This window comes from Urocitellus parryii, chromosome 4 (assembly GCF_045843805.1).
Source record: "Urocitellus parryii isolate mUroPar1 chromosome 4, mUroPar1.hap1, whole genome shotgun sequence".
NCBI classification, from domain to species: domain Eukaryota; kingdom Metazoa; phylum Chordata; class Mammalia; order Rodentia; family Sciuridae; genus Urocitellus; species Urocitellus parryii.
The window spans coordinates 162,163,875-162,190,489 of NC_135534.1; the positions used below are offsets into that span (position 1 = coordinate 162,163,875).

Genomic DNA, 26,615 nt, shown 5'->3' on the forward strand with positions numbered 1-26,615 from the left:
ATTAATAAATAGCCAGTGGGTTAGAGATGTAGCTCACTGATAGAGCCTAACACACCCAAGATCCTGGGTTCATTCTATAGCACCACAAAAGGTAGGGTGGGATGGGGGCAGGGCGGTCAAAGAAAGACACAAATGAACAAAAGGAAAATATAATCATAGTTATGTTATCTTGTCACCTTCTCTCAACACTTATTCATCTCTACCATACACAAAGGAATATGGCAAAACTGTTAGACCCACTATGGTTTCAGAAAAAATAACCCTCCTAATTTAGTGGACCTTTGGGAGTTCTCAGAACACTACAACTAGGTACTGAATAAGTACCCACCCACCTCCCCAAAAAACCTCTTCATTATTGAACCTATTAAAAAATAGGAGACTACAAGAATTAAGACTATGTAAAAGATTTTTTTTAAAAGGATATAAAATGCAAACTGTGAAGTATAATAAAGCAAGAAATAAAGGGTTCCCCCAAAGGGTACATACATGCCTATGTTCTCATGGATCTCTTATTAAAGATCATACCTGGAGCCTACAGCATATTTGGAGACCTAAAATGAAGCATTTCACAGAAACTAAGATCAGCCTTTAAAAATCTGATGTTGGAGAAATATACTCTTGAACTCAGGCCTCAGGATCCCAAAGTTCATCTAAACAAGTATGAATGCACATTTTTAAGATAACTCTGAACACAAAGAAATATGTCACTACTATCTGAGGTAAAAGGGCCGTAAGGATCTCAGATACACAATCATCAGATGCAGAACATAAAACACATGCATATGAAATCTATAAAGGAAAAATGTTAGAATCCAAAAAAATAAACAAGCAATAAGAAATTATTACAAGGGGCTGAGGTTATGGCTCAGAGGAAAAGCGCTCGCCTAGCATGCATGAGGTACTGAGTTTGATCCCCAGTACCACATAAAAATTAAATAAAGGTATTGAGTCCACCTACAAATAAAAGAATTTTAAAAAATTATTATAGTTTGGAAATAAGGCATCCTCAAAAGTTCACATGTGAGACAATGCAAGAATGTCCAGAAGTGAAATGATTTGATTATGAGAGCTGTAAGATAATCAGTGAGCTGATCCACTGATATGGATTAACTGGGTGGTAACTATAGGCAGGTAGGGTGTGGCTAGAGGAAGGAGGTCCATGGGAGAATTCCTTTGGGGTTTATATTTTATCCATGGTAAGCAGAGCTCAACCTCTGCTGTTTTCTCTGCCACATACTTCTGTGATGATGTTCTACTTTACCTTAAGCCTAGAGCTATGGAGTTGTCCGATCATAGGCTAAACCTCTGAAACCATGAACCAAAATTAACCTTTCTTCCTCTAAATTGATCTTGTTGGGTATTTTGGTCACATAAAAGGTAACTAAAACAAAATTGGTTTCAAGAAGTGGGGTCATTGCTGGGACTAACTGACTATGTGGTTCAGAAATCTTTGGAGCTAGTCTGTGGGTGGAAACTTTAAAACTTTAGGAATATAAGTTGAAGAAGCCTTAGAACATTGTAAGCCAAGCTTAATGAGCAATTTTGGTAGGAGCTCAGAAAATCAGAATGCTGACAAAGCTGCAGATAGTAGACTGGGTTCATGAGATTCCAGAAGAAAAGGAGGATTCTATTGGATTTGGACTAGAAGGCATCTGTGCTACATTCTGGCAAAGAAATTGTCTACATTTTACCTGTGTCCTAAGACTGTCTATGAGGCTAAATTTAAAAGAGATTGACTAATTATCCTGGAACACGAAATTGCCAGGCAGCACAGCACACATGTGGTAGTAGCATGGATACTGCAGGTAGCTTGTAACCAAACTTATTTTGATAATCAGGAGCAGAAAACAGAACGGAAATATTTTTTTTTAAATGCAGATTGGCCAGAAAATTGTGAGTATATCTGTGGCTAAGGAAGGTATGGTTGTCAAGAGATTTTAGTAACGGAAGAGATGTTAAGTACTTTACAGAAAAAGTAAGAAGTATGACTTGAGGGTATCTCAGGAATTTGTAAGACCACACTCATTTAAAGGCTTAAGGGTATAAAGATTAAAATTCCTTACAAAGAGACTACAAGGCCAGCCTGCTTGCACATGGGGGCCTACAAAGTTGTTTTACCACACTCAGCTGTTCAAGCACTCAGAGGCTGCTACAATCATGGTCACCAGAGGCTTGGCTACTGCTCAAGATGGTGGCAGACCTTGGTTGTCAATCACATGGGGCTGGTTCTGCAGGAATGCAGGATGTTGGCGTTATGGGATTGTGGAGGCTTCTACCAAAATTTCAAAGAAATGTCTGGGAAGTCAGGCATAGTACAGCAGGGTTAGAATTTCTGCAATGCAAGAAGAAGTGCAAAGGAAGCCAAAGCTGCTATGAAGACCCCTGAAATTAACTGATGCTAGTAACATGGAAAGTCTGCTGAAGAAAGCTACAGTAACAGCAGAGGAAAACCAAGAAAGAGGCCATGTAGGCTTAACTAGCAACATCATAGGGGCAGAGCTATACAGCCCTTTAGAAAGAAAATCACAATGCCATGTGCCTTGGATGCTGGACATGGAGCTACAGGATTTGTCTGTCCATCAGGATCTCAGTCTTGCTTTGATCCCATCCCTTCTTAATAGGCCCTATTTCTCCCTTGCAGAATAAAAATGTTTACTCTGTGCATATATGTATATATAAACACATACAACTTGTTTTTGATCTTTACAAGAGAAAACATGTAAGAATTTGCCGTGAGTCTCATATGAGATTTTGGATTTAGACTTTTTGGCAATGCTGGAACTCTTAAGATTACTAGGACTCTTGGAATTTAACTAAATGTATTTTGCGCTGTGAGAATAGCATGAGCTTTTGGGAAACAGATGTGGAATGTTATAGTTTAGATATGAGGTATCCCCTTAAGGCTCACATGTGAGACAATGTAAGGATGTTCAGAAGTGAAATGATTAGATTATAAGAACTATAAACTAATCAGTGAATTAATCCACTGATATGGATTAACTGGGTGGTAACTATAGGCAGGTAGAGTGTGACTGAAGGAAATAGGTCACTGGGGGCATGGCTTTAGGGCTTGCATTTTGTCCCTGGTGAGCAGAGCATTCAAGTGCATGTACTTTCTCTCTGTTTCTGTCTCTGTCTTCCCCACCCCACCCCCCTTTTCCTGGTTGCCTTTTCCCCAGCTGCTTTCCTCTGCCATGCCTTTTCACCATGATGTTCTGCCTTATCTTGGGCCCAGGCTACAGAATTGGTTGATTAGAGATTGAACCTCTGAAACCATGAGCCAAAATAAAGTTTTCTTCCTCTAAGTTTTTCTCATCAGGTCTTTTTGTCACAGTGATGTAAAGCTGACTCCAACAGAAATTAATAAGAATGACCAGGTAATTAAAGAAGAAATAACTAAAACTTTTAAGAAATAGAAAAACAAATCACGGCTGCAATCAATATCTCAATGGATTAAAATGGCAAACTGAATACAGCTCATTAGAATTAACAGAAGACAGATGTAAATAAGCTGCCAGAAAATGCACAGATATAAGAAAATTGAAACCTTAAAAACTGTTAAGAAATATGGAGAAAAGAATAAAAATAATAAGTATATAATCAGAGACCCCAAAGAAAAAATACAGGAATACAATGGCAAAGGATTTTCCAGAAATGATAATTGCCATGAATTCATAGAAAGAAATACAATATACAAATAATAATATATAAATAAATAAGGAATTTATTTCTAGATCTGTTATATAAAAATGAAGAACACTAAAAACAAATGGTTATAAAAGCAGTAATAACAAAAGATTATCTCTTAAAAAAAAAGAACAGCTAACTAGCAATGTGCTAAACTTGGCAAATAGATAACTGACAAGAGACAACTGTTCAATTTTCAGGAATTTTTTAGCCAGTTTTTTAACAATGAAAGCACTGTATAAGTAAAAATGTAATGTATAAATTAAACAAGACTCCTTTTAAAATTACACAAAATTATAAATGGAGAAATACTAAAAGAAATAACAGATCATCAAATCTCACCACTTTCTAATCACTTTAAAATATCTTCTGATCCGTGTGATTGAGGTGTTTACCTGTATTGTATCAAGATGGTGGAAATACTTCATAATTGTGTGTTCTTCTCAACTCTGCCATTACTGGTATCAAATGATGAGAGTATTACACCACAGAAATAAGCAAACATTCAAAATATGCCCCCCTTCCCAGAGATACAACCATCACCCTGACTCAAACTGGCACCAGATTTCACAGTAGGAAAGATTTTCAAACTACTAGAAGAACATAGATAATAACCTAGAAACTGTATAACCAGAGAAATCATTTCTTATATTGGGGGCAAGAATCAAAACTTCTATAGGTTAACAAAAATCAAGAGAGTTTACCAAGAGGAGACTTTCCATAAAAACTTCCACGGATTTACCTCAGGATGAAGAAAAATGAATTCAGAAATTATAGTAATACAATTGAGCTAAAATTCAAAATCTATTTGCATTTAAAAAATGAACAACATACTTGGAATTATGAAGACACACTTCTAAATAATTTATAGGATAAAGAAAAAAACATTAAAACGGCAAATTTCAAGTTCATCTTATTGAATGATAAAGAAAATACTATGCATTAATAATACTTGTAACATATAATGAAAACAGCACTTGAAAGAAAAATTTTAGCATCTAATGCTTATGTGTTTTAAAAATGGTGTTTAGCAAATTTGGGGAGACAATGTCATAGGAAATTTGAGTGAAAAGGAAGTCTATACAGCTTAATATAAAAATAAAACTAATAAAATAATCAGTAAAGTCTAGTAAAAGAATGAATAAAATTTACAACTGTCTATGAAAGTTTAAGACAAAGAAAATAAACTACAAATAAACTATAGGGAGGAAAAAAAGAAATATACTGACAATTATAGCATAGATATAATAGTTAAGAATATCATTAGTAATTTTATGCCAACAAATTTCACAGTAAATTCTTTGGGAAATAGGGCTTACCAAAACTGACATCCTCCCCAAAATAGAAATCAAAAACAGTCAATTCTTTATCCTGACAAAGAATAGCTACCAAAATCCCATGCAAACAATATTCTAAATACTAAATTATTAGAATTAGTCCCTGTATTATGAAAAGCATCATTTTTACTGGTGTTCCTACTAACATAGGACCACAAAAGGCAGAAAAAAATAAAAGCAAAAGACAAATATTATCATTCCCATCAATATGCTTGTCCACACAGAAATACAAAAGGGCCTGCACAGAAAATTACTAGAATTAATGTTCAATAAGATGTCTAGAAGTAAAAAATATCAGTATGTTAAGATAAGCTACATATTACACATAAGCAACAAATAGGAAACATTTAATATTATAACAGCAATGAAACATATGAAGTACTTAGGTATAAACAAAACATACAAACAAAAAGACTTTTATCAAAAATTCCTTAATACTTTAAAAACATTCAAGAAACCCTAAATAAACTGATAGACTAGGTTCATGGATACGGGTGCTCACTCATCCACAAATCCAATGTAATTTTCAATTCAAACTTTGAAAGTTTTTCATAGAAATTAAATTTATTCTAAAATTTATATGAAGAAAAAAGAATGATACAATAAAACTTGCCAGGCCCAATAGAAAACCTCCTTATGATACAATATAACTAGAACACTGTGATATGGCTGAAAACATTAGCAAACTGACCAATGGAACAGAGGGACACATCTACCCCCAACAGACTTATAAACATGAAAATCTGATGTCTGACAAGATAGATTATTAGGGGAAACAGACAACTAAATAAAATGTGCTGGAACCATTTTTCTATATAGGAAAAAATTTAAATTAGGCTCTTACCTCATAGTATTCACAAAATCAATTCCATATGTTTAAAAATATTTCAATGTTAGAAAAAAAACTTCTAAAGCATGACAGAAAAAAAATCTAGGAAAATATCTATATGACCTTGGGGTATAGGAAAACATTAAATGAGACACACACCAAAAAAAAATTAACCATTAAAAAATCTGATTGAATAACATTAAGTACTCCATCTATCATAAGATATCATAAAGTTAAAAAGTAACTGGGGGAATTAGAAAAAGACATCAAGAGTAAACAAAAGAAATAATGGGGTCATTTCTCCAGAAAATAAAAAGACCTCTAACAAATTAAAAAAAAATGAACATGGACAAACATTTCAGAGAGAAAGAAGCATGACTGGCCAATGAAATATATGCCGAGTCTCATTAATAATCAGTGAAATGCAAAATAAGATGATAAGATCTAATTTTAAGCACCAACATACATAATATAACCAGGTCTGATTAGAAAACAAAGCAATAGGACTTTTTTACATATGCTAAAATGGGGTTCTAAATTGTAATTATCAGTATATAAAATAATATAAAGCTAAATATGTGAATGCCCTATGACCCAGCAATTTCATTCACAGGTATACAATATAAAACAGCATTGGTATGACCTGAATGCTTATTATAAACTCTGATTTCTATGTTCAACCCAGAAATACTCAGGAATCCTTAATTGTATCTATTATAACAACAGTTTTATGTTAAAAAAAAACAAAATTCCTAGTGTTAGAATTTTATCATCTAATAAGTAAAATACACATTCAAATACAGTGGATACTTATCTATTAGATGCTATGAGCAAAGCACAGATTTTCTCTATCATCTTGAGTCCTATGAGGTAGGTACTAAGAATAAACAATCGCATTTGTGCTGAATGGATATTGGAATAATTTAATAACACTAAAAGAGAAATCTGATTCTATATTATGTATTCTATACTATGTATTGTGATTTAATTCACAAGAATTAAATAACAAATGATTAACTCTATTAATAGTAAGAAGTTACTGATCTTATCTTTTCTGCATTCCATTACTTAATAACAAAAGTATAAAGAGAAAAAATATTGAGGTTAAATCATTTTTTCCCCCTCTGGAAGTATCTTTGGACAAAGATGTATAAACTAACAAACTAAAGAGCAGAATTAGCTAATAGAACATATCTGTTTCTATTTTTGCCCTTGAAAGTAGGGTTAGCTATATGAGACCATATTCTTCAGATAGGAAGAATATGGAAACAGAATTGTCCTAATACAAGAATAGAAACTATCAAGAAAGGAAAAATCTGTAACACATTTAGTCCTTGCATTTCAATAAAAACTATATTTAAAAAAGTGCAAAGTCCCGATTAGCATGCACAAGGGCCAGGTTCAACCTCTACTACTTAAAAAAAAATTACAAAATAAAAATCTTTTTTATTGAGTAGATATTAATGCAAATGAACAAACTTAGTGAGATAGATGCCTTACAAAATATTTTTGTCCTTCACAAAGAACAATTTTCCTTTGAAAGCTTCCTTAAAATGTGTACATTTATCTATTTATTTAAATTGGATTCACTATTGCATCCATCCAGCACTCGCAATAGTGACAGGTTCCTTCCTAAGAGGCATTTTTATGGTTTGGGTACAAAGCGTCCTCCATTTTTATGGTTTGGGTACAAAGTCTCACTTGTACCCAGTTAATAGTTTGGATATCAGTTGTCCCCCAAAGGCTCCTGTTAATGCAGGAATATTCAGAGGTAAAAGAGTTGAACTGTAAAAGTTAAACCTGATCCATCTGTCATAGTTTGAACAGACTGACTGGGTGGTAACTGGTGGGATATGGCTGGAGGAGGTAGGTCACTGGGGCATGCCCTGGAAGGATGCATCTTCCTTGTGGTCTCATCCCACCCCATTCCCTGCTTCTGAACTTCACCATGAGCTGAGTAGCTTTCCCCTCTTGGGCTTTACCCCCATGATGTGCTGCCTCACACGAAGCCCAGAACAAAGGAGTCAGCAGTCTATGGAATGAGACCTCTGAAACCATAAGCCCCAAATACACTTTTCCTTCTCTAAGTGTTCTTGTCAGGTATTTTGGTCACAGCAATGAAAAACCGTCTCAAACAGTCCCAAAATGCAACAATGTTCAGAGGGAGAGATTTTGGGGAGTGAATTAAGAGGGCTCTGACCTCATCAATGAAATAATCCACTAATGGATTAACAATCTGATGTCATTATGATGAGGTCAAAATTTTAGGAGATGATGCCTAGTTGAAGGAAGCAGGTCACTTGGGTCATTCCCCCAAAGGATTTTCTTGTCCCTACCCTCTCTGCCTTTTTCTATTGTTGTTGTTAGTTGTAGATGGACATAATACCTTTATTTTATTTATTTATTTTGTGCAGTGCTGGGGATTGAACCCAGTACCTCACACTTGTGAGGCAAGTGCTATTCCACTGAGCCACAACATCAGCCCCCCACCCTCTGCTTCTTGGCTGCCCATGAGCTGAACAGCTCTTCTCCACCATGATATTCTGCCTTATCTCAGGCCCAGAACAATGGAGCTGATGGCCATGGACTGAAATCTCTGAAACTGTAAGTCAAAATAAACCTTTCTGGGGATGGGGTTGTGGCTCAGTGGTATAGCGCTGGGTTTGATCCTCAGCACCACATAAAAAAACAAATAAATAAAAATAAAGGTATTGTGTCCATTTAAAAAATAAACAAATAAATAAGCCTTCCCTCCTCAAACTTGTGTACATCAGGTATTTTGGTCCCAGTGGCAAAAAGCTAACACAGGTGCATAATAAGTACTTAACTTTGAATAAATGCATACATTTATTGAGTGTGTACTATACAATGGACACTGGGAAGTATCACACAAAATATGTTATAGTCCTCATTCACAAAGAGCTAACAGAAGTCATTAAATCAAATAAATTGTGCCCTTCTTCTTCCTGAACAATTCAACCAAAAAAAAATAAAAACTATTAGGTAGAGACAAACAAAGTAGATAGCCTTGAAGGGAGGGGTGTAATGGGAGGTGGAGCAGCTGTACTATGGCTGATTTCCCCAAAAAGGGGTGACCCATTGGACAAACAGCTGAACATAGGGCTGGAACAATAACAGTACAAAATAGGTCAGAAACATCTTTTTGTAGAAAACAGAAAGTATATAAAGACTGACAAGAACATGGTTGAGTGGATCTAGAAACTAGATTAAAGGGGCTTCCACTGGTCAAATCAAAACAATTTAAGTATGAAAATAAACAATCACTATAATGGATTATAACCTATTGAAAAGATATGTGCCAATAAGTGTATGATGACATAATAAATATGAGAATAAACAAGTTTGAGGCATGGTGGAATAATTGCATTTTTTAAAAGTATTTCCCAATAAAATACTCAAAGATAAAAAGATAAAAACAAAGAAATTTAACAATGGAGAAGCCTGGCACACGCCATGTGAATCAAGATTTAAAGATAACATCAATAGTAATGGTATGGGCTGGAGTTGTGGCTCAATGTTACTGCACTTGCCTCACATGTGTGAAGTACTGGGTTCGGTCCTTAGCACCATATAAAAAAGTAAGTAAATAAAACAAAATAAAGATATTTTAAAAAATAGTAATGGTACAATAAAAATAATGATCATGTGAGACTGTACCACATGAAGAGCCTACCACCATGTCTGTGATATTCCTGCTAAATATATATCACCTGAATCTAGCCATTAGGAATTTTTCTATAAAAATAAAGGACATTACTGAAATAATCTGCAATACTTGAGTGGGATCTGACAATGAGGGTGTAGCAATACATTAATGCTAATTCCTTACTTTGATGGCTGTATATTATAGTTATACAAGAGAAGGTCCATATTTATAAGAAAGAAACACTAAAGTGTTTATGGATAATGCAGCATCATGTTGGTAATTTCCTCTCGAGTAGGTCAGGAAAGAAGAGTCTTTGTATTATGTTTGAAACTTTTCTATAAGTTTAATATTATTTCCAAATTAAAAAAAAATTATAAAGTAAATAAGTAACACTAAGTCCCTGGGAAGGGCATCTAAATCAGGTGTCCAAGAAAGAGCCTCCATCTATTGAAATTCACTCCATTTGGTCCTCTGTTCAAGGACCTACAACATTCTGAGTAGACTTGAACCTCACCACATTCTAAAAAGTATCTTGATACCATCTCTGTTTCAGTCAGCTTTTTCACCTCATTGACTAAAGGACCCAACCAGCATATGGTGAACATCATGGTGGAGTGTGTGGCAGAGGGAAGCAGCTCACATGATGACCAGAAAGCAGAGAAAGAGAGACTCTACTAACCAGATACAAAATGTATACCCCAAAGACATGCTCCTAGTGCACTACCTCCTCCAGTCACACCCCACCTGCCTTCTTTCAGTTACCACTTGGTCCTATCAGGCGATTAATTTGTTGGTTGGGTTAAGGCTCTTGTAACCCAATCATTTCTTCTATGAACCTTCCCACTTGCGTTGTCTCACACATGAGTTTTTGGGGGTCACCTCATATCCAAACCATAACAATCTCAAAAGAACGAAGGCTTCTTCATACAAACTAGATTTGTCAGCTAAAACAAGGATTTCTTGATAGAAAGAAAGACAGTGGTTTGCTTTCAAAAATACCAAATGAGGTTTTACTTCTCTACAGACACAAATAAGCTAAAAAAGGGGTGGGGGATTATTTCTTCATTCATCTCCTCTCAACTCAAACACTGTCTCTGTTGCAGGAAAAAAGGAAAAAAAAAAAACAGCAAACTTGCAATATAAACTCAATATTCAGTTTATCCTGGGAAATACTGGGAAACAACATTTGTATGACTCATTTGGGAAAACTGGTACCGCTTGGTAGAATCTGTGGCAGAAACAAGAAATTTCACACACTTTCACTTTGACTATCTAAAAGATTTAGACAAAAGATCAGCTTTCCAAAACAGAAAACATTGTTGCTTGGGCCACAATTTAGGGCTCTCAGAACCTGCTTGGGGTGAGATGAGTGGGTGAGGACCAATAAAATAATTGCTGGCACACCACTAAAATAAGCAGATCCTGGAAGTACCAAAGATATTTCTCTTAGACGCACACCAAGGTAGCCAGGAATAACAATGAGGAATGCCCTCCCCTTCCCTTCTCCATTCATTGTCTTTCCTTCACTCTCTTTCCTCCCCCCCTTCCTTTCTCTTTCTTTTTAAGAAACTGAACTGTATTATTTTTTCAATCCTCTGAAAAGATAAGAATATACTATTCCCTGAAAATTGACTAAGGGTTGGTGTTTGCTAGAAAGTACAAAATTCAAGGTTCATTCATTCAACACATCCAGAACCTGGCATTAAGTTTCACTCAGAGGAGGCACTCAAATATTTCTAAATGGAAAGTACATAAGACAAGGAGGCTATTCTCAAAGCTGCTTGGAAGTAAATTCTTATTTTATTTTGTTATTTTAAAACTTATTAAACTCTCAGAGCTACCTTCTCAGGTGGTAGGAGGAACGAGGATGCTGTTTGAAAACTAGAAGGGTAAGTCAATTGTCAGAAAGGGTCTCTCAAACTTGAGACTTTCAGAAGTAAAAATAAATAAAAAATAAAAAGCAGTTTTGTTTAGGGAACTTCTATCTAGGAAGCAAGACACAAAAAGACAAAAATCTTCTGCCAGAAGTCTTCCCAGGACTTGAAAATCATCTTGGATCTCTTAAGCCTGAGCGTGTCTTACCTGTCCTAGATTCAAATACTCTCTACTATTTTTAGCTTATATATCCTGATTATAGGTTGTGTATACATAGAACAAGGGGGCTGGTGATGATCCAGAGGCCAAAGCAGCCTCCCCAAAGACATGGCAAGTCAGCCACAGAGAGCTGATTCTAACTCAGTATATGACTATCCTGCTTTACCTGGATTCTACTTTCCTACTCTGAGGTAAAAAAAATAATAATAATAATATCTAAGCACTCAAAGAATCACCATTACCCATGATTTATTTGCATTTCTTTCAAAACTATTGTAGATTACAAAGTTATTTGTTAACCTTATTATAGGCTTTTTCATATGCTGGTTAATGACAAGAAAAAAAATCCTTCTAAACTCATGCATATCCTTGCTGTTCAAATGAAATGAAAAATAAATAAACAAACAAAAGTGCGAGCACACACGCACACACATGCAAAATGAGATTTGCCTCTAATTTTCAGAAAATGAAAACCAATTCCCAACAGAAAGGTTGATGGTGGCTTCAGAAATTTGGTGGGGGGCAGGGGAGGCTTCCTAATATCATTTGCTCCACATAAACTGTACTTTTAGAAGCAAGAGAGATAGAGGGAACTTGTATCTATACAGGAACTTGAGTCTGCAAAGGAATAAACAAAAGGACAGTTGCCTATAGCAACAGGTAAGCTACTCTCATCTGGCAGTTCACCGAGGTTGTCTCCAGGAAGTGAACACAAGAGTGCTCTACTGACCCTAAAAGAACTCAAAGAAGTGGGCCTGGTGATGTTTTATTTTTAATTCTTTGCCTTGTCTAACTGGATTTCTGAAAGAAAGCTAATGGGCAGGAGGTGTAACTCAGTGATAGAGCTCTTATCCAGCATGCATGAGGCCCTGGATTCAATGCCTAGCCCAATCAATCAATCAATCAATCAATATATTATGTATGTTTGTTAGCATTACTCTGTACTTCTACAGAAAGAAAATGCAAAAACAGTGATTGAAAACCCTGAATCAGCCATTCCTTGCTGGGACAATCATTTCAGATTTGATGCCTCAGTTTACTCATCTATAAAGTGGGCAGCTTGATCTATTAAATGGCAGGATCTATTTAACAATAAAACTGTATGATTTACTCATTTTATAGCCATGAAAATAAGCACTAAAGGCTGGAGTTGTGGATTAGAGCACGCAAGGAGCTGGGTTCGATCCTCAGCACCACATAAAAATAAAGAAAGAAAATAAAGGTATTCTGTCCAACTACAACTAAGAAAAAAAATTTTTAAAAAAAGCACTAACCCACATGTCCAGAAACTAAATGTGTTGTAATAATGAAAGTGTTAATGGGTTTTTCCCATATAGTAGTCATTGTGCTTGTGGTATTATCACAATTATCCTTATAATTACTCTATCTGGGTAGATAAGACAACATGCCATTTGAAAAATGAGCAAAGAAAACCAAAGGAAACTAGTAATGTGTCCAAAGTCATACAGTTACCAAGTGCCAATGCCAAGTAAAATGTTGGCATTGGCACTTGGTAGTTCTGTTTCAAGATACTGCTCTTTTAACCATGATGCCATATTCACCAAATCAAAAGAAAATAGAAAAGATGCACAGAAAATCAAACAGTGATCAATCTATGACATACCTCAACCATTCATATAGTTTTTATTATTACTTCCAAAGGCTGATTATTAAAGTGTAGCATTTAACTAATTCCTGTGAGACAGTCACATCCTGGGACAATTGGCAGTAAAGAGGCACATGCACCTGGGACTTCAATGCATTTTCTCTTTAAGAAACATAAATCAGAATAAAGACATATTATAGCTCATTTCTTAAACAAGAAAAAAGAACTAAAGCCAAAATTAGGCATACATATATAAATCACAAAAATCTCTTTTGAAGAATTAAAAGAAAACAAGAACAGAATTCAGATAAGATGATCCCAGGAGACAGTGTACATTGTGCAAGAAAAACTCAAGAAATTTGACCATGGAAGAGGGGTGTGACAGGCAAAAGAAACTAGATCCCTTCTTATCAAGAGTTGGAACACAAATCTAGGAAGGAAAAAAAAAACACAGAAGAGAAATAATATTCAACATGAACAAGTTCCTAGTCCTGGAACCTGTGTGAACATTCAAATCAGATAAAGTGCATCTTAGCAATGGTACACACACAGTAGGAGGAGGTATTTTTATTAATGGTGGCCTAGAATATTCCTGATCTTGAGTTCACTGATGCTCCGTTTGCCAAAGTATTCAGGACTAAAAATTATCAGAAAGGAAATTTTATCTTTATTTAATCTTCCCTTAAAAACTTATAAATCACTACCCTTTGTGTGAAAGTCCCTATAGAAAAGGATACATTATTCCATCTTGCAGTTTTTGAAGCCAGGTTCTTTCAAGGAGTTAGCCTGTCTCACAGTCCCTGGCATTTGAAATACCTGGTTTAGGATATCTGTGAATGTTGGATAACAACTTCATAAGCTAAACATATAAAGAAGAGTGGCAGAATGAGGGGCACCGTTGAAGGACACAACCATTTGAAAGTGGAATACTCTGAAAACAAAATTTCAAGACAGCTTTATTTATTATTTCCACCATATAATCCTATCTAGTCTATCTCAGACAATATAATTTTGTTTTAACATCAAAACTACCCTTCCACACTGCAGAGGTTGCCCTGATGGTCTCCCATGCTAGGACATCCAGTCCATGGGATGAGGACAGGCTGAAACCCAGCTATGCTGTGCTAGACATGTCATAGTCCTCTAGCTGGGGCTTCCTGAAATGTGGGTAAGGGAAGAGCTTCATTTCCGTTTGCCCAGAGACACCCTGGATAGCATATGGGTGGGCTTGTTTCTACATTACCCAGACAAATTCCTGTCAGGAATCACCAAGAGTTTGTGTTGAGAAAGAGATTTGTTAGGTCAACTAATTCTTATTATCCCTCTAACTGACTCTAACTATCCTTAAATGGATCCATTTGTTTTATAAATCAATCATTAATAGCCTTTTTATACATATTCAACCATTTCACCCTACCTACAGGCCCCCACACTATCCTACAAGGGAAAACAATGACACTGACAAAGACAACTTATAAAATCAATAACTACAATAATTTATAATAAAATATAAATAGTTCCAAATAACTACTGTGACCACCCAAGTCACCAAAAAACTAGCCCATCATAATTCTCATTGTCAGAACCATTAAAAGGAATTCTTGAATTTGTACAAAACAGTTCTTTTGTTGCTGATTTTAGGACTTAAGCTAGTAACTTTAATTTTGAGAAACAGAGAGCCAAAGGGGATAAAGGAAAGCCATAGAATACATTGCTAGCAAGTTAACAACCAACCAAAATTTTTACATCCATCCTGTGAAGTGTGAGGGCACACTTTGAAAGAATAGAAGTAAAGCCATATAGATTAAAATCTATGCAATTTTCCAGGTACAGTGGCACACACATGTTATTACAGCAACTCAGGTGGCTGAGGCACAGGAGGATCCCTAGTTCAAAGCCAGCCTCAGCAACGAGGTCCAAAGCAACTCAGCGAGAACTTGTCTCTAAATAAAATATAAAAAAAGGCTAGGAATGTGTCTCAGTGGTTAAGTAGCTCTGAGTTCAATCCCTGGTACAAAAAAAAAAAAAAAACCCAGTAGGTAATTTATGTTTAATGTATTAAGTACAAAATATAAACATGCAGCAGAAACTTATCTACATAAAAATACAATGTGGAATACTGACAGAGGCTATGGTCACAGAAGAGGTCAGAATGAGCTATTTTCTACTTACTTGCTTTTCAAGAAAGTCTATATTTCCTAAAGTTAGCACATATTTATTTTTAAATGGGGGAAAATTAGATTCTTTCTTGAAATTAAAATGTGTTCTTTCTAATAGAACACTATTATTATGTAAATGACTAAATTGGAAACATTTTATTTTCAACTTTCCACATAACTAAAACCAAAAACCACAGTTTAACCTGAAGCATAACAAATCTGTAGAGGAAAAAAAAAAAAAAAAGGTCATTTCAATAAATAAAACAATTATTTGCTGGCCGCATAACCAAGTACCACATTTTATTTAATAATCTCAAGTGGAAAGAAGGGGATATTATACTCATTTTAGATTTACACCAACCTACAACCCAAGGAAAATTAGCATCAGATCCAAAAATTGAATTTGTGCCTTCAGATATCAAATCAAACATTCTTTCTATTACACCATGACTATGTCCCTTGTGGTAATAAATGTTATTATATTACAGCACCTATCATCTATCCTCTCTCCCTGGAAATGAACCTCAAATGTTTATTTCAAGAGTTCAAACATTTATTTTTTAAACTGTTACCTTCTGATCCCAACTACTGTCTGGTTTTCTTATAACTTATAGAATAAGAAAAACGTCAGAAAAAGTGTGACCCAGAGCCTCTCTTCTACTCCCCAGCCACTACCCAAAAATTTGCTTTTATTTAATATGATAGTATATTAATCCCCCCCAAAAAAAATCTGGTGGAGGAAATCAGAATACGCAACTGCCACAAAGCAGACTAGAAGTGAGTCAACATACCAACATACGCAGCTATTAGGTAAACGCTGTATGCAGCTTTGAAACAAGTGCATAAAGATCTACCTGAATCAATAGAGAGAAACCACCAAGGCAGCGATTTACAGTTTTTGTGTATCTGCACTTAAAAAAGAATTATTTATTTTTTTAATTTAAAAATTCTTCAAGAATCCATACTCATTACCTTTTTCCTTTTATGTTCATGTTTTATCTTCTTGACTTTTACTGCACTGTAGGTGGGAACAGGGGCAGGGCTGGGTGATGGCTTTCTTTCCAATGCCATAACCAATGCCAGGACCAAATTAAGGCTGCTATATTAAGATCTCCCTACAGGTAATCAGCTCAACTGCTACCCCTGGGAGGTCTGACAAAATATATGAGGAACACCTTCCAAAACAGACAACTAAACATTCGATAGAACATCTGGGAATGTCTACCTGTTTCTCTTCTCTTAGCCTTTGTTCAATCAATGCAGTAAGAGTATATGAACTTTGATCTGAGTGATAAGTATGCCTCTATTTATCCCCATTCTTACTTAAAAAGTAAACAGATAGTTGGGAGTACAGGAATGAAGAAAAGGAAGAAAACTTATTTTATACTGCAAATATTTTTTGGTGCACATTTCCAAAAATCTGTAACTATCCTCTAAACAATGTATGACTTTCAGAAAAATTTAAACCATAAAACTACAAGTTGAATGGCATAAATGTCTACTATCATGACCATGCCTTCTGTAAAAGAATTTATGAGATCAGTGCTACATTTGGAATTAAGGTTCACAACTCTGACATTCTATTTATCATTTACATATATGTTCCACTTTCATGATTTAATTTCTCAGAGCTGGGAGAGGAACAGCAAGAGATATAGAAAGGAAGAGAAAATACCTAATATGACAGAAAATTAACTTCTGAAAAACCACCAAACAGATGAGGCAGCCTGCTTGATTTTACATTATAAATCACCTTTTATCAGTGCCAGTGAAAAACAGCAGCATTCTTTTATCTTTTGAGGCAGACAATTGCAGGATGATATATATCAGAAAATAACAAAAAAATCACACTTGTTCCAAGACAAATATCAAATATCCAATGGAGCTGTCCAGTGATAGTCACTAAAATAATCTTCTCTGTATTATTTTTCTTGGATTCATTTTTAAAATAAGCAGCCAGCTATCCATCTCTGGGCACTGTCGAGATGAGTTTGCCACAAAAGCCACTTATATTTTTAGAAGTCAAAGTCTTGACAAATCAGTTCCTAAGAACATAATTTGTTACACATCGAAGAAAGCCTAAAAACACAGACCTTGGTTAAAGAGGCTTCCGTATCTTTTTGTAACCTTTCCAAATTTAAGTATGTGGGAAGAGTACCCATAAATTTAAGTCAAAATGAAACACTTAGAATATTTCCAATTTAAAATACATTAAAATGTGGTCTTTGGAAGGAAATGAAAATGGTTTTTTAAGCATATGAAAAGTTGCTCATCATCAGTCATAAGAGAAATGTGAATTAAAAATGAGATACCATTTCCATCCACCAGCCTGAGGGGTGGGGGGGGTGGAAATCACTACAGAGAAATAGGCAAAGCGGGCATCTCATACATCGTTAGTGCAAGCATAGAATACTATAAACTCTTTAGTGGTAAATTTGGAATGTCTATCAAAATTTAAATGCCACTTTGCCTTAGAACCACAATTCTATTCCTAGGAATTTATCCTACATACATACTCATCCATGAACACAAAGAACCGCATATGAGGTTACTTGCTGTGGTATTACTGGTGGCCTACAGGAAGGCTCAACTGTATATCATTTTGTACCGTGTGCATTTACTTATTTAAAAAAAATTAAAGTTTGTGCAGGAATGAAAATATCTGTATGGTTTAGAATTTAGAAGTGTTCTAAACTCTCCTACAAAGAAAATGCTGAACCACACTAACACAGGTTCTTCCCAGATCTTTGCAATATAATGTCATGTTCACACATCTTGACAGAGTTACATTAGTGAAAGCTCCTTATCATAAGATCCCTTTGGCCCTTTAGAAACCAAAACCCCTTGGTGGAAAGTGAATTTCACTTCATAATAAGCAGGGTTTGAGAAAAATTCCAATTTATTTCCTGCAAAAAAAATCACATATAAATGTAACTGTCACTTGGAGAAGCAGGACTGCATTATGCCACAGACTTAATACAGACTGAAAGCATGTTCCCCATGTCTTCAGCAAATCTTGCCAAATGGGCATCTGAAATGTCCTATTGAAACAGGTGGTGTCTGAACAGAATTGGATTTCTGCCTATAGAAACCCTGGCTTTAACAACTGCTGTGGTTAGTTTTAATTTTCAGTCCTTAAAATTAACTGCTTGCCAGTGATGCAGAAATAGACTGAACAACATGTTTAGACTTTGCCCTGTTTAATTGAGGGAGGGAAGAAGAAGAGGAGAAAAGAAGGAAGGGAGGGAGGGAGGAAGGATGGGAGAGAGGGAAGAAGGTAAAGAGGAAGAAAGGGAGGGAAAGGGAAGAAAGAAGGAAAGGAGGAAGGAAGGGAGGAAGGAAAGAAGGAAGTCACAAAGGCAGGCCGCTTGGCTGGCCAGTACCCTACCATCACTCCACAAAGAACAGAAGCAAGGCAGACCATTTGATTTCCAGGCCAAAAGGGGGGTGGGTTCGGGGAGGCAGAGCAGCTATAAAGTAAAGTTGGTTCTCTAAAGATGCTTGGCGTTTTGTACTTTCTTCATAGGAGCACACGGACAGAACTACCTTCCTGGACATGACAAATGAGCAATCTCCTAAGGCAGCAGAGCTTTCAGAGCCTCTCACACCTGCCGGGAATTTGGAATTAATAATAATGAATCACTAATTTTCCTAGTTAAAACTTATATCTTAAAAAGGAAATTTCACACAGAATTGAAGTTATACTTTATACAAACAAAATGCAGACACTCAGAGTGTAAACTCTTTGAAGAAAGACACTATAGGTCAGTCTTCCTTAAATACAACATGGTCCTTCAGGGTGCTTCAACGTACGTAGATCACACTGTCTGATGCTGAGAGTGCATGTTGCGTAGCTTACACTAAATAGCAACACTTTTTGCTATGACTTTGAGTGCTTGATATAAAGAAAATAACTTCTGTTTATCTTCTAAACTAGTAATCAAGGTGAAAAGAGCTAAGGTATTAGGTAATTACTATATGCCACACATCATCACATCCTCTGTGAGGAAAATACCACCACATCCATTTCACAGCTGATAACCAAGATTCCACAAGATGCAGCAACTTTTACAGGACAGCCCAGCTTAAAGATAAAAGACATGAGGTTTTTACCTAAATCTGCCTGACTTCAAATCTTTACCAATTGTTATAATATGCCCTCCTAATCAAAAACTCAGAAACAAGTTAATAGAACAATCAATTTTAGTGAAATGACATGCAATCGCTAATATATATCTTTGTTTTGCCAATACAATGTAGGAGTAAGGGATACTAAATTTTTCCACATTGTTTTTCTATAAGACTGAATTGCAGCTACTAAGAAGATGATAATTGAATAGATAGTAGAGAGCCATCTAGCATAATCTCAAATCCTTTAATCATATCATCCTGATCAACACAATTTGAGAATCATTGGTCTAAAAAGGATCCATTAGTTCCTTTTTTTAAATGAGAAATAAAAATAAATAAATAAAATGAGAAATAAGTAGAAATACTTCAGGTGGAACAGAGAGGGGCTTTTCCATGAAGTAGGTTTGGTCCTTCTGCTTAAAATTCAAGAATAAATAAATTATATCAGTCTTACCCTCAAAAGTTTATTGTTCACTCCACCCTTTAATAATGATACAAAATAAATATAAATAAAAATTATAAATATATTAAATAATTTTTACAAGAAGCTCTAATTTGTTCCTTTCCATTTCTTAACTATTGCCCTCTGTCTTATCTTTACAAGGGCTTACAGGGGCTAGGTTCTAAACCAAATCCACAATTTCCCCAGCAACCTCCAATGAGGTCACTAATTTAGAGGATATTACCTTCAGGGTCCTGTAAAAGAAATAATTCTGTATTTCAATAGACTCAGAAAATAATGCTTAAGTCCAAATTGACCTGGCTCGTGAAAGCTCCCCCCCCCTTTTAAAGCAAAGATACCCTTAATATTACAAAGTTACTCAATAGAAGGGTATAAGGTGCATTTTTTATAAGGGTGAAGTACATTGACATTTTTTGGAAACTGTTTAGATAGTTATGACATTAACAAAAGGAAATCCAGTGGGAGAAAATAATTGTCATGTACCTATAGGTTTATAGATCATAAAGCAGAAAATAAACTGCAACTTCTTGAGATTCTTCTGGCAAAATTTCTTTGGAATCATTTCCATCTGAGAGTTGAAAAGCATTTTTTGGTAAGAGGCTGCCAGCTCTAAAAACAATCTTTCTGATCTCTAGAAAAGCCAAGTTCAATGTTCATAGTGCTATGCACTTTTGGTTCAAAAGAAAAAAATTGAAAGAGAAGGAACCAGAGCCAAACACCAGGGTTATTCCACTCATTCCTCGGCTGTACACAAGGATCACACCCTGTGTATATGAAGAAGAGGTTGAGTTGGTTTTTTTTTTTTTCCTTTAAAGCTAGAACACATACGTCTGTGTCACACATGTAATATTTAGGTTTAAAAAAAAAAACACAGCATTCCCTCTCCATCCCCAAATACTGGCCCCAAAACACACACACACACACACACACACACACAAAGTATCTGAAAAGACATAGTCATGGACAGAAAATTTCAAATAAAACCAAAGTGGTTCAAAAGTTAGCAACACCAAGAGGCTGCATTAATATTAAGACAATGGTAAATGTATAAATATCAGATAAATATATGTCAAAAATCTAAGTGAGCCAAAAAAGTATATTACTCCATTGATGGTTTTTCACATTTCCATCAAAGGTAACCTTAATCTTCCCATTGAAATGAATGGGAAGAAGCTATGAGATTCCCCAACTTCAAATGAATTTCTAATTTTTTTTTTACTACAAAATTCACTGCAATCAGCCCCCATGAACTACTTATAAAATATGTCAAATTAGTGTGGTTGGAATACTTCACATTTCGAACTTATTATTTTACAGTTGTCAAGACACAAAGTCTAATCGGAAAATATCTGCAGGCTTCAAATATCACTTAAAGAAACACAAAGAAGGAAAGTCAGAAGTCAAGGAGGATCATTCTGCACAGAGCAAAAGACAAGCAATCGTGGAGAGGCCTCATAGATGTGTGGCACTGCACTCTACTGCATTATCACTGACCTCTAACCTCTCCTCCCGCTCACAAGTAACCTGTGAGTGCCCTGGGACTAAGTGGTTGTTTTTAAAAGTTCTTGCATCATATTTACTTTTCTCTGAGACCCTTATCAGAAGCTTGATGTACTCAAGTCCCATAATTCACACACACACTCAAATTACCTACCCAACAACATAGAGACAACAGGAAACACAACATGCCACACTCATAACAAAGTAAAATAATCAGGGTGCTTGGGTTTTTAAAAATGGACCAGATGATTGTCAAGGAAACAGCCACAAGTAAAGAGTATCAGCATTGTGCTCTTGAAAACAATTAAAGGAATAAAATAGGGTTAGTTTTTAAAATAGCTCCCTTCATAAGAATCCAAGTCCCAAATTCGAAAATAATTTGTCTTCCAAAAGCCCACTTTTTCACAAAGATGCATTTTTCCCACAGAATAAGTGGTGGTTCTGTTCTGCAGCTGACCCACCAATACTTATTTAACTCATAATTTACTGACATATGCTACAGCGAAGAATGAACATAGTAAAAGTACTTACTGTACTTCACATGCACTTTAGTAGTTCCATAGCTTTCCTGAGGTTCACTAAGTGGTTGTTCTTGACTCTTTCCTCTAAAGCCCTCAGGTAATAACAGTGAAGAGAACAACTTCATAGACTATGGTCTACGTATGCTTACAGAAAATGATAATTTCATGGATACAAAACTAAACAAAAACCTTCCCAAAAAACTAAGTGGGGGAAAACAACACCTAAGTGAAGAAGATCCTAGAGTAATGAACAAATTTCAAAATTAGACAGGGCATGAATTATCCATGAGACAACAAAGGAAGTTCACCTGAAGTAGGGGTTGATAGTCTTGATGACATTACATAAAACAGATTTTGACCAATCAATACCATTAGTCTGTACAAGTTGACTTGGGTGCAAGTAAATGTTTCTGCTTACAATATATTTAGTCCAAACAAGTCAAATCACAAGGTGAAAAATTAACCACACCTTTGTTACCATTATCACAAAAATAAAAATTCACTGTTTACATAATACAATTCAAATAAAAATATACGTTTAAACTACACAAACATAGGAGTGAATGTGCCCCTTTTTTCCTACTAATTATGATCAAGAAACTTTGAACAAGAACTTTTATATCATTTTTATATATACCTTTTATATAATTTTTAATGTGACTTTCAACTTTTCCCCAAAAGTTTCTATAACTAACATAAAAAGTTTCAGAAAGTATTTTTTCCCTAATTGAAGACAGTTTAATGTTTCTTGCTTTGGGCTGTCATCAAAATAAATTTGAACTGCATAGATCTTAAGGCTGTTCTAACCAACAATGTAATCTCAGACCCACACCCACTAAAATATTGTTTGCCTACTTCTTCCCATACTGAATCCACAGCTAAACCATTGAGGTACTTCATCTCTATTACCTCTCTGAAAATACTATCATACTTCTTAACACACTAGCAAGTTGTTTTTTTGTTTTTGTTTTTGTTTTTGTTTTTTTTATAGGAGGGCTTTTCACAAAGGAGTGCCACTTACCCCTCCTGCCTTCAGCAACTTTCTTCTAAAATCCTCTGTGGGGTTGTTGAAAGTTAGCTTTTCACAGCGGAGGTGATTCACTGGTGGATGGCCTTCAAGATGCAGGAATAAGTCATAATCAAAGCGGACTTTCTTAGGTTCTTCCTATAGAATTAAAAAATTAAGAAAGACGAGTTAAGGAGCTGGGGTTGTGGCTCAGTGGTAGAGTGCTTACCTAGCATGTGTGAGGCGCTAGATTCAATTCTTAGTACGGCAAATAAACAAACAAACAAATAAATAAAAAAATAGAATAAAGGTCCATCAACAACTAAAAATTATATACTGAAGAAAAAAAAAGAAAGACAAGTCAGACAAAAATAGAAATTTAAAACAAAGATTTAATCCTCATAGGGAAGAGGAAAGATCTAGACTCTTAACAGCTATAGCAGTAGAACTGAAAAATTTTCTTATGGAATTCCATACAAAACAAAATTAAAATATCTGATAAACTGGTTTCTTTTATTAAGGGAAATCCAAAAATAATCAACTCATCATCTTCCCCACAATCTCTCAAGTGTGCAATGCTACCAACAAAGCCTTCCAACCCTCCATGCCTATCATCTAAGTCTGCCATTTTCTCTCCTATGTATTCCTTGAACAAGCTCTTTAACTCCTACTGCCATGCTCTTACTCATTGTCCAAACTACTATAAACTCCCTCCTCTATTAGGTCTTCCTACTTCAGGATTCCTCATTCAGGCTTCAAAATTATCTACATAAAACAAAAATCTATGCATTTTTACTCCCTGGTTAAAATTTTAACAGCATCCAGTGGCCATTAGGGTAAAATTCTAAACTGACTTGATTGACATATAGGAGATGCTGTGACCCAGCTCCTGGATTCTTATCCCACCACATCCTTTCTGCCCATCTATTGGTCCAGCAATATATTATTGCTAATTGCCTCTCAATACCTACCCATGTTCTAAGTTCACTCTGCTTTACATTATTATTTTATTGCTTATCTCTGTTCCTCCACCTCCTGCTTTACCTGGAAGTCTTCAAATCCTTCTCCACTCAGGTTTCACTTGGGAAAGGCTTCACTGAGTCCCACCCCCAACTCCCCACAGCCTCTCCTTTGCTGTGTATCTCCCTCTTATTTCTGCCACATCTTAGAATAATTGTCGTATTATCTACATTTACCCTGCTGTATCATAAGATTACTGAAAGTAGGAACAAAGTATGAATTGTACCCTTGACAATTAGTTTAGTGCCTGCACATAGCAGAAATGCAGCATATCTGTACCATGAATAAAGAATAGCATTTTCCTGAATAACGAAACAGGAAGACAAAGCTGGGTGTGGTGGCATGCAAACATTTATCAACCCTCTCTACACAGTAATTTTTTAACTCTCCAAGGTGAAATGAAGATTGCAGATAACACATGAAACTAATATGTATTTGAACATTCATCTCATTTTATTCTCCCAGCTCTCTCTGGGGAGAGTTGGGAGCTCAGTTTTGTTGTTGTTTGACTAACATGATGGAACAAAGTGATGTGAATGCAATTCATTGGACTCAAAAGTCTTACACCTAAACTGTCAAATTATATAAGCATTATCTACTACAAATTCATGGTTTCTATCTCCTTATCCCAGCTTCCCCAAAGCAAAAGCCTCCACATTTCCTCACACCCTCTTCACTGCCATGCAGTCTGGCATGAAACACTCCCCTCCCATCTCTTATCAGAATGCCATTCTCTACTGGTTTTCCTCATGGTTAACTGGCCATTCCTTCTCACAGGCTTCTCTTGTTTCTTCATTGACCCTAAGATGTACTTTATCTTTCCACAAGTTTCCAAGGAAGAAGACACCCAATGACAGGATCAGTTTTAACTATGTGACAGTGTCTCCCCTGGCAGAATCTCCTGCTCAGCTCTCAATCCACTGCCATGAGCACCTTCCATAGGTGACCTGCAGCAACTCGAAACTCACAGATTACTTAAATCATCCTTTCTCCTATACTCTATGTCTTAGCAAACAGCAATCCTAAATACGTGCCAAAGTTAACATATGCAAAAGTCACCCTCCACCACTGGATCTCCCTCACCTGCCACGGTCAAATTCTCTCGAAGTGCTATTAGTTCCTCATGAACTCTCACATCCACCCACCAATCTCTAGCCACCATGACCACAGCCTTAGCTTATTCCTTCACCATTCCTTGCCCAGTCTCTGTTGCTTTTGAACTTGCTTCATTCTACTTCCCACAATGATGCAAGTGACTTTTCTTAACACAAAAACCAACCTTTCCATTGATTTTTTTAAAAAGCCTTTAAAGGGTCATCATTGTCTACGATGTAATCCTACTTCCTTGGAATAGCCAGCATTGCCTTTTACCACCTCCACTGTATTTCTGTTATTACACCCAATCCTTCCACAATTTTGAAGCACTTGCATTACGTCATCATATTATCTCAATGATTCCGCCATGTGCTCACCATGACTAAAATGTCTTCCCTCCCAGCATACTCCCCTCCTTTGCCTGGTTAATGAGAACTCATTATTCAAGATCCAGTTAAAGCAAACTCCTCCAGAAAGTCTTCCTAAACTCCCAATACAATTTGAATTAGGCATTCCCATATTAATGCAATTATCACATTAAATTATGAATATTTTTGTCTTATTTTCCTGTCAATTGTAAGACAGTCAATGCAACCTTAGAATTAATTTAAAAGGAGGGAAGAAGCTTTGTAATTGGGAGTATAAATTGATAAGGCCTTTTTGTTAGATATTTTTGGTAATATCTAGCAACATACTAAATACCAATTTATTCTAAGATTGTCCTATTTATTAGAATTCAGTATTCACAGAAAAGATAATGTGTCCTTACTTTTATGTTAAGCAGTAAAACCTGTGTTTTGTAGTAACTAACAAAATTTGAGCTTTAAAATGGAAAAAAAAACTCAAATATGGGTTCAAATGTTTATAATAGTATTATTTATAACAACAACAATAAATTCTTAATGATCTATATCATCACCATGGAATAAATAACATTCAGATATTTCAAAATTCTGACTTGGCAAGGCTTATTGCTAAGTAAATTAAAGGTAAATCACAGAAAAATATTGAAGTATGAAATACTGTACCCCCACCATTGACATTTTTTAAATCTGCAAATGCATAGGGGAAATCCAGAAAAGCTATACTAAACATTTAACAATCTTGAAATGGAATCAAGGAAATAAAACTCCTAAATTTCATTCTATATACTTTTACTAGATGAACACATACTCCTGTATGCTTTTTTAAAAATAAAAATAATGAATATAACTAAGTAACAGCAGAAAAAGAATGAGGTAATAACAACTTTAGGTTATAGCTTTCAACAGTTTAAAACAAATAAACAGGGGCTGGGGATGTGGCTCAAGCGGTAGCGCGCTCGCCTGGCATGCGTGCGGCCCGGGTTCGATCCTCAGCACCACATACCAACAAAGATGTTGTGTCCCCCGAAAACTGAAAAATAAATAATAAAAAAAATTTAAAAAATTTAAAAAAAATAAAACAAATAAACAAAAAAAGCCATTGCTTTTCAATAAAACTAAGAGTCAGGACTGTAGA

The 26,615-nt window shown here is 35.5% G+C and overlaps 1 protein-coding gene across 1 annotated transcript in view; it reads right to left on the bottom strand.

The window, feature by feature from the left end:
* Mllt3 (MLLT3 super elongation complex subunit) overlaps nucleotides 1-26,615 on the bottom strand; it is a 261,484-nt gene that overhangs the window by 75,482 nt on the left and 159,387 nt on the right. The window contains exon 4 of the mRNA XM_026397584.2: nucleotides 23,016-23,159. Within this exon, the coding sequence (XP_026253369.1) occupies nucleotides 23,016-23,159 (144 nt within the window). The remainder of the gene's footprint in view (nucleotides 1-23,015; nucleotides 23,160-26,615) is intronic.